At 33.0% G+C, this 9,649-nt stretch overlaps 1 protein-coding gene across 1 annotated transcript; it reads right to left on the reverse strand.

Moving 5' to 3' along the window:
- Window positions 1-1,979: 1,979 nt before the first annotated feature.
- LOC104213511 (palmitoyl-acyl carrier protein thioesterase, chloroplastic) lies at window positions 1,980-7,246 on the reverse strand. Its single transcript, XM_009763031.2, has 7 exons — window positions 6,973-7,246; window positions 5,245-5,869; window positions 5,011-5,144; window positions 4,217-4,330; window positions 3,592-3,763; window positions 3,443-3,511; window positions 1,980-2,655 (listed from the first exon to the last, which is right to left on the reverse strand). The coding sequence occupies exons 2-7, from the start codon at window positions 5,755-5,757 to the stop codon at window positions 2,383-2,385; spliced, it is 1,275 nt and encodes a 424-aa protein (XP_009761333.1). The 5' UTR covers window positions 5,758-5,869; window positions 6,973-7,246; the 3' UTR covers window positions 1,980-2,382.
- Between the last annotated feature and the right edge of the window lie 2,403 nt (window positions 7,247-9,649).

Consider the following 9,649-nt stretch of genomic DNA (forward strand, 5'->3'; position numbering starts at 1 on the left):
GTAAAAGACATACTCACCCACCAACAAAAAAGAGACGTGGTGTCACTAAAAGACATAACAAACATGAATTCGACCGTAAAATTGAATGAGCTGAATTAGGCATGTTTAGATATCATGATTTTAAAATAGGAATGTTTACCTCCTGTAGCAAAGTTTAACACCTTATTTATTTTAAATAAATATCATTTAAATAAATTATATTCTATAGATACCTTTTAATATTTATAGCAAAATATTTAATTTTCGTTACCTCCTAACTCTAAGCAACTAAATACGCTATTCAGTTACACTATTTTCTTTCTCTCTCTACTTTGATACATGTCATTCTCTTCCCCCATTCCCTGAAAACACGATGCTAAATTTAAAAATTCCTCTCACCCACATCACCTACCATTAGTGTTTTTGTTTTTAACTTTTTGTTTGGGTTCGCCGGAAATTAGGGTTTGTTCTTGAACAAAGATGACACTTGAACAAAGATGACGGAGTTTGGGGCTGAGCAATTTGATTTTATGTTAATATATTTTAATGAATTTTCAACGTATCACGTTGTATTTTCATGTATTTCATTGTATTAATTGTCTTTTTCTTCATTGTAATTCAATATATCTCGTTGTATTCCATATATTTCATTGTATTCACTGTCTTTTTTTCCATTGTATTTCAATGTATCCCGCTGTATTCTATGTATTTCATTGTATTCATTGTCTCGCTATATGTCATGAATGTATTCATATGTTTTTTTTAATTAATATAATTTATGTATTCAAATGTATTATATAATTTCTCTAAAGATTGCTATGTTTTTGGGGTATTTTTCGGTTGAGAATCTTTTTTATAACTGGAAATACAAAATTTGTGTGTTATAATTGAGTTTGTTGAGTTATTAGGAGTCTATCATGTTAATTGATTCACTTTCCATTTAAAAACAGTGTAATGTGCTGTTTCACGCTGTGAATACAGTCGAATACAATAATCTGTCCAGCTGTAATCTCATGTTTCACGCCATGAATGCAGTCGAATACACTCGAATACAACAACTGATTAGCTGGACTTCCCTGATTCACGCCTATTTTTGCTACTGTATTCATGAATACAGTAGCTTAAATACATCTTATAACAACAGAAAACGTATCTACAATCCGTAATATAGCAAATTGTATCTATAGATAGCTAATTACCACTAATAAATAGTGCTTTATGAAAATTGCTCTTTAAAATATTGACAAACTGAAAAACTCTATTATTTTTAGTCTGTTCCAAAAGGACGACCCATTTCTATAACTAAAATTTTATTTTGTTCTTAATGGTACGCTTCTATGGCTATAAAAATATCATTTAAGACTACAAGTTCTATAACCTATTTGGCCAAGTTTATTTTTTAGCCAAAAATGTTTTTTTTAAGCAAAAGTGTTTTTTTTTGTCAAAATTAAGGTGTTTAGTCAAATTTATTGAAGGGAAAAAAAATATTTTTAAGTAGAAACAAAAGCAGTTTTGGAGAATTAGAAAAAAGTAATTTCTTTCCAAAAACACTTTTTAAAAGTTTGGCCAAACACTAATTATTGCTCAAAAGTACTTTTCAAATTAATTAGTCAAATACAAACTATTTCTCACCAAAAGTACTTTTTTAAAAAACGTTTTTCAAAAAAAGTAGATTTTAGAAGATTGGCCAAACAAGCTACTAATCCAATTGATATGTGCCAAAAAGCATAAAATGGCAATCCGGTGTAAGCTTCTGCGCATAGCGGGGTCCGAGAATCCTGCATTTCTGCAAGAAACTGTTTTCACGGCTCAAACCAATGATCTTCTCACATGGCATCAACTTTACCAATTACTCTAAGACTCCCCTTAGAAAAAGCATGTCTTTCTTAATTTTGTGACTAGTCAAACATCGCCAAATACAACGAACGGAGGATGGAAGAAATACAAGATGAAACTTCCATTCACTAAGTTGATGACAACTGTGATGGACCACATGGCAATTGAGAACAATATATTGCATTACAGATATAAAGAATAGCCACAATAAAAAAATATTCCATTTTGTCCTATTCAGCAATGCCATTTAGGCTAAATTTTCAATTGACAGCAAGACAAGGGACAAAAGATGAGAAGTTTCTGGATTAGGGGGAATGAGGGAGAGAGAAGACACAAAGGCTACTTACAATAGTTCTGAAAACTTAACTAGTTTCTAAAGGAAATAAAGAAAAAGATTAATAGATGAGGCAAGGGGGAAAGAAGAAGAAAAGGCAAGGATAAAAAGGAAACACCATATATATGCAGAGAATATGTAAAGATCAAAGAGCACAAGTTGGAGGATTCACAAGGGATTGTGACATACAGCAACTGACATTACTTCAACTCCAGCACTTGGAAGTAATGGAGCTAGAAACTTTCTGCTGGGAATCCATCGATGCTCCCAATTCCATTGATGGCACGTTTTGGCCTCCACTCAGTCCGCCCCTTAACAACCTCTCCACCATTTTCGAGTCGAAGCAAATGTTGACACTGAACATTCCCAATGTCATCCAAGTCACCGACACCCTTGTCCAGTACAGAGGTCAGTGACTGCAGCACACTGTCCCTTCTGCATTCCCTTCGGTACTCCAATGTCATGGCCGCGAGCTCGCAGCCTTCCAGTATTTGCATGGGTGCACTCTGCAGCCAAAGACATGTCCCACAATTTGAGCGGTGTGATAAATAGAAGCAAATACATAATGACACGACGAAACCAAGATTCTCGAGCACTCAAGAGAAGATTTCTTTATTTATGTACCCCTAGTGATATGAGAAATATTGGGAATTCCACATTTACCTAAAGACACTTCACTAACCATCAAGAGTCTTTCAGTACACTGCAAATCACACTGCTCATTTGAGTTTATATAGCCTTCCCTACTTTAGGCTGATAAAAAGAACTTCATTTTCTTGGGGAAGAGGTTTTTCACTTTAGTTTTATAGAAAAATAAAAGAATTGGCAAGAATTTCATACTTACCAGCCACAAGAAGAAAAAAACTTGATTTTACATATACACTTTTTATTCCTATATGGTGCACAACCCACAAGGGAAATGACGAACAACAATTCTCCTCTAACCGGAGATATAAGTAGATAAGTATTTCAGAACTTAAGTATGCAAAAAGCTCCCAACACATCGACACATCATAGGACATAATTCAGCTCTTTCTGAAACCTCAGGATATGCAGTACCACCATGAATCCAAGAAAATACAGAATTCGGTTGGGTTAGTGTGTGCAGTGCACACGTGATCTTTTAGTTTTGTTTTTCTTTCTCCATCGTACACACGATTTCAGAATATGATGAAAATCTAAACACATCTATTGTGCTACGTACCCTAATCATAAACCAAAATATTTTACAAGCAATAACAGGGAAGAAAAAAATACTTTAAAGGATGGAGGAGGAAAAGGAAGAGGATTTACCTCAAGAATCCAGCCAATGTACTTGACATTATTAACATGCTGGTTAACATCTAAGTCACTCCATCTTGGCTGTAAATTCAACAAATCAGAAGATATTAAAGATGTCCTTAGATATGACAAAGTCACCAGTGAAGAATCCTTCTACTTACAGTTAAACCAGTTCGAATGTAGTCTGCTGTTGTCTCGTCAAGTTTTGGTAACTTCCGGCTGTCATCGTCAATAACAGGAGGTGAATCAACAAAATAATCTTCAATTTCAGCCCGAGCCTCCTCCGGTATTTTAGATAATCTCCTTGTCTCCTTATTCATCATCACCCATAAGCTGCAAGCAAATGGAAACAAAATTAGTCACAGTTATGAAACAATGAATAGATCAAGGGTTTCATGGTTGGCCACCAAACGTACTACATGTCACACCCCTTTTTACCACCTTAACCCTCTTTAAAATGATAAAATGGTTTTTTAAAGATAAAATAAAGCAGAAAGGTCAAAAATAATCAAAATAGCATTACTACACCTAAAACCAACACCAAACACTAAAAGACGTAAAATTTCGGGGAGGGTCAAAAATTACATGTCTACATACGAGATCAGGAACTATGGCTTGGTCATAAAACAGCCAAATCCAAAAAGAAGCTTACAACCACAAAGAGACAAACCTAAATGGAAATGATAAAATCATTTTACATCGAACATAACTGAATAATATGCTTGTAAAAGTTCATCGTGTAAAAATTTAATCAAACTGAAGTAGATTAAACAATAATGGCTCTACCTGGATGCTCTCATCAATACATGCCCTGTACTACTATCACGGACAAGCCAATCTCGCCGCATACCATTCTTCCCTGATGCAGCCACCCAAGTGTCAACTTGAACAACATCACCCCTGTGAGAAAGAAATCAGTCCAAAGATCTCCATGCTCATTTCACATGTCAAAGAAACTGTGCATAGTGTTTGAAATATCAATAGGGAGATCAGTAGAACAGGTATGAAAAGAATAATCCCAACAGATCCAAAGTAACTATACAAATGTAAAGAAACCCCTAATATTTCTCCTGTGGATAGTTTGCTTAACTGCAATATTGTGATAGAACGGGAAATTAATTGCTTAATAGCTAGGCGGAAAATGAGCAAAATGATTCAATGATAGAGGTTAGTTGGCACCTAAAAGAGCTTTAGAGATTTCTAGTCATGTAAAACAAGATTTTCCTGTTTAAATTGGTCATTATCTTCCAAAAAGAGTGCATGGATTTTGAGATAAGGAATTATATTAAATTCAACTTCATCAAAGTGATTCCTCATATCACAGAATAGCAAAATGCTATACAGAGCTTTAAGACTACAATAGAAAACTGACTTGTGGTTAAGCAATATTACATAAATGTGTGGTAGAAGAAGTTTTAATTAAACAAATTAAATAATTCTGGAGTATGAACCTCAATTTCAAATTGCTTTCAATATTGATCAACAAAGACAGTGCCAAGAATGGCTGAACTTCGGCTTTACCCTTTCTAGTACCTCAGACTCCGATACAGCATGTCAGAGAAGCAAGAGCAGAAACTTACCAAGTAGGATAGCGATCCACTACAACCTGCATTTTGGTAACAACCCAAATCAAATTTCTCTTGGACATTTCTGGAGTCGATCCAAACCCACCATGCATGAGTCCCGCACACTTGACATGGTTAAGAGCAGTTTCCTGCAGAACAAACTCAAGCTCGTGAAGGTATCAAAACAAGATGCTTCTACAACTTCAAGTCAATAATTCTTTGCTAAGTGGAAATGAAAGCCTAGAATACCTGTAAATGATTCATCATCGTTTCTATAGACGCAGTCCTATCAGCCCCTATTTCATAGGACCTGATGCTAAAATTTTGACGGAAAACAAGGCCATCCTGCACAATCTTTCCTAAACCGAATGGGTCAACGAGCATATCAGGACGCTTGGGCTTCCAATCAAGCATCATCCATTGCTTCTCAGCAGCCAAAAAGATAGTTGTGATGGCAGCAAGGAGCATGCTCCAATCAGGCAACTGGTTTGCAAAGGTCCTTGGTGGAGGTGAAGAAAACACCTCATCATCAGTTTTGAGGCCATCCATAATGCCTACCTTTGTTCCATTCACCTTAGGAGGAGCTTGAGCATTGGCCTTAGCTTGTAGACTCCCAAAAGCAGGCTTCTTAGCATTGAGCCCCCGTGCATCTATACTTCCAGGAAGACTTCCTCCTACCTTTCCAGATGGTTTTGCTCCACCAGATTCAGGAGGTGGATTAGCAACAGGAAAGAATGCGCCAGTAGCAGCAGTGACCACCATGATAAAAATATTATATACCGGCGAGTCAGTCTCGCTTCTTTCAAATTTGTTGTGTATTACTATCAGCAGATTCAGAACAAAAGAAACAGATCAAAAGGTGAGACTGTTCTCCCTGCAACGCCATGAAAGTAACATATCACTGTTATCTCCAACACAGTCAAAAAAAATTCAAGAATCTAAATTTTCTTTAGGTAGCAAGTGAAAAAAAAAAAGCTTTAATCTTTGTAATGGTTCTAAAGAAATCAAACGTTTACAGCCCACCTAAACAACAGGCTTTGATAAAAGAAACCCAAATCAATCATGAAGTTTCAGCTTACAATTACCACTTCTCCCAATAGCCTTATATAACTAAGTAAAATATCTCTAGTTCCATTTACCAGCACATTTATGCAGTAAAAACCTTCCTCTTATCTTTATCTCTCTCCTCAGGCAACCAAACCAGCAGTTTCATAAATTCATTCAATATCTTTAACAATTAAAAAATTGTAACTCAATCAGAGTAATATTTTTATTATTTGTTTTTTGATGACTTAGTGTCCGGACCAGCTTGAGCCTACTTCGACTATTCCACCGGACACCTGCTACCTCTCACTACACAGGTACCAAATAACTCTGTTCACAAAGGCTTTAGGAGATGGGAAGAAATCACCTAGTTATTTTCGCCTCCGCTAGGATGTGAACCTGAAACCTCATTATTCTCCTCCCACTTCATTTACCACTAGGCCACACCTTTGGTACCTTAAACAGAGTAGTATTTTTTTCCCTAGATATCTAGAGTTTATTTCTAAGAAAATTAAGAAATTAATGTCCGAATAGAAAGAAAAAGAAACTAGTATATGATTGTCCTTCATTCTATTTGAAATGGAGACAATATTTCAAAGGAAAATGAATTCAATATAAGAAATAAAATTTTTTTTAAAAAAACATGAATTTGCAAAAACAAAATTCCATCCAAAAAAAAAACAATGAAATTCAAACATGCAAAACAGATCTGAGCCTAAGCTTCGTAAACCAAACCACTAACTGTCCATATTCCGCTCAAATTACAATCACAAAATCAAGCAATTACCCTTACATTATGTCTCCATTAATACACATAATCCAGACAAATATCAATCCAAATCATCCAGATCAACATTCAACAACTAAACACATAAAACATACAAAAATTCAACAATTTCATACATAAAAAAAGGATTTATTTAAAAAACGCACCTTTTCCGTTTTTACTGCGGAGAAAATTCTAGAGAGAACACGAAGAAATGTATTGCACCTGATATAATAACGTAAAAGACTTCACTTTTGATCAATCAAACCCGACGAAAATTATAAGATTCACGAAATTTCTAGGGTTTGTGATCTTGTAGTGGTCCTTTTTTTCTCCGTAAATAAATACTTTTTAAATATAAAATTCAATTTTGCTTTTTCAAATTTTTTGGAGAGAGAGAGAGAAAGAGAAAAAGCAGGGAACCAGTGGAATCTGGGTGGTAAGGATACAGTGTTTCAGTTGCCCATTTTTATACTATCCACCTGGCCCCTTCCGCCTCGCATTTAACTTCATCTTTTTGCCCCTCTATTTCCTATTATTTACATGACTGCCATTCTTTTTATTTCTTTTTTTCTTTTTTAAATAATCCATCTGTTTCTTTATCCTTTTTTTAAAAAATTCCTATTATTTACATGACTGCCATTCTTTTTATTTCTTTTTTCTTTTTTAAATAATCCATCTGTTTCTTTATCCTTTTTTTCAAAAAATTATTTGGAACAAGGCCTGTATTATTTGTTAACTTAACACGTGATTTTGTGTGTGCTAAAAGCCTAAACTAGTTTTAATATTCAGAGGCCATAGAGTAGGTTTATTCATTTTAATTTAAAGCTTACATAATTTGTTGGAGAAAAGATATGATTATAAAAATAAAAATAAAAACTATACTTCAATCTCAAACAAATTGAAATTGGCAGTGTAAATCCTCGTCGATCGTGTTGAGAAAGAGCATAAAAGAAATCAGTTCAATGAACAAGACATCTCGCGTTTATACAGGTATGAGAAAAAGTTGCATAGTTAAAAAAGAATATATTAAACTTTATTTTTTTTAAAAAAAAACTAATATTGTGGAATAATAACAAGTTCCATGAAAGTCAACCTTTTTAAGTTTTCATGGCAAATAAATTTTTAAATGGAATTTTTAAAATGATTAGTATGTGTTAGTAGAATAACACTTTGGTATTTTAGTGGATAACTGGAAATACAGTAGTGTAATATCCATTGATGATTCAATTTTATAGTCAGTAAAATCAGAGTGCATTTATTTTACTACAAATTTTTGAACGAGCTTGAAACTGTTTTTAGTTTGATTCTTAAAAGAAGAAAATGGGATTGAATCTTTTACGTGCATTAATAAATATATACATATAGGGGTGGAGCTAGAAAATGAATTATGGATTCAGATGAATTTAATAACGTTTCCTTATAGCATGTTTGGCCAAACTTCTAAAACCAGTTTATTCTGAAAGGCGTTTTTCTTTAAAAGTTTTTTCAAAAAAGTACTTTTGATAAAAAGTAATTTGTGTTTAGCTAATTAATTTGAAAAGTAATTTTGAACAATAATAATATTTGACAAATCTTTTAAAAAATATTTTTAAATATATTTTTCTCAAAATGTTTTTGAGGAAACACTATTTTTTCTACTTCTTAAAAATTGCTTATACTTCTACTCAAAAATATTTTTTTTCCTTCAAAAAGCTCGATCAGATATCATAACTTTGAGGGAAAAGCATTTTTGGCAAAAAAATACTTTTTTTTCCGACTAAAAAGATTAATTGACCAAACATGCTATTAGACTCCTGCATTCGTATTAAGAAATCTATTAAATATTTAATTACAAATTTAATAATTAAAATAAGTTATGAATTGAATAATAAATTTAAAACTTATAAACTTTAATCAATAAATTTGATGGGATAGAGTTGTTTCTAGGAATATCATCAATAATTATTATGGTTGAACTATATGCCTAACTTTGCCAGCCTAAGAATGGTCCTCCATATTTTTTTTATAGTCGTCCAAGTGTAATCTATGCTTTTCAACTTGATGGCATAGGTTAACGTGTTGGCCTCATGCACTAATTATATGATTTTTCTAATTTAGAATAGGGTGGATGTAGGACCAAAACAAAAAAGTGGATAATTAGTAAAATCTTAATCAATTCTATCTGTTATTTGATTTTTCTTTCTATATATTTTGACTCTGAATTTCAACTTCCAACCAAATCTGACTCGAGCTTATAGCTTTATTTTCAATTAGCAGCCTCTATGACCAAAAAAGTAAACGTGGCGTTTGGACATAAAAACTGTGAAATTCCGGGAAAAAAAAGATTTTTTTTAAAGTGAAATTGGTATTTGAAAATTAAAATTATATTTGGAGGTGTTTTTTAATTTTCGTGAGTGATTTGAAGTGAAAATTTTGAAAAATAATTTTTTGGAGTTTTTCAAATTTTCGAAAAATTCCGAAATTCAACTTCAAGTGAAATTTGAAATTTCAATGGTCAAACACTGATTTCAAAAAAAAAAAATCGAAAAATTAATTTTTTATGTCCAAACGGGCCCTTAATGTTTTGCCATTATATTGGTAACCAAATGAAAATGTTAAGATTCCAATTACAAAAGGGTCGTTTGATACCAGGGATAAGGATAATAATTTCGAGATAGAATTTGTTATTGTACTTATCTTATGTACCCCTGCCGGAAAATTCTATTGTATTGCTACATAAATATTTTTATTTTATGTGTATTTACTATAAGTTGACTCCCCTTGACTTTTCAGTGTATTCAATTTTTTATATTTTGATACTCGTTAGTGAATACTAGTAATAAATATTAGCTAATCTTATTT

Source organism: Nicotiana sylvestris, chromosome 6 (assembly GCF_000393655.2).
Source record: "Nicotiana sylvestris chromosome 6, ASM39365v2, whole genome shotgun sequence".
Lineage (NCBI taxonomy): Eukaryota > Viridiplantae > Streptophyta > Magnoliopsida > Solanales > Solanaceae > Nicotiana > Nicotiana sylvestris.

What these genes read in the sequence shown, in the direction of transcription:
- LOC104213511 (XM_009763031.2), bottom strand. Translation starts at nt 5,757, where the DNA reads ATGGTGGTCACTGCTGCTACTGGCGCATTCTTTCCTGTTGCTAATCCA. An exon ending in GTGGATCGCTATCCTACTTG is followed by an intron (nt 4,331 to 5,010) that starts GTAAGTTTCTGC and finishes TCTTTCTCACAG; the next exon opens with GGGTGATGTTGTTCAAGTTG. An exon ending in GTATTGATGAGAGCATCCAG is followed by an intron (nt 3,764 to 4,216) that starts GTAGAGCCATTA and finishes ATTTGCTTGCAG; the next exon opens with CTTATGGGTGATGATGAATA.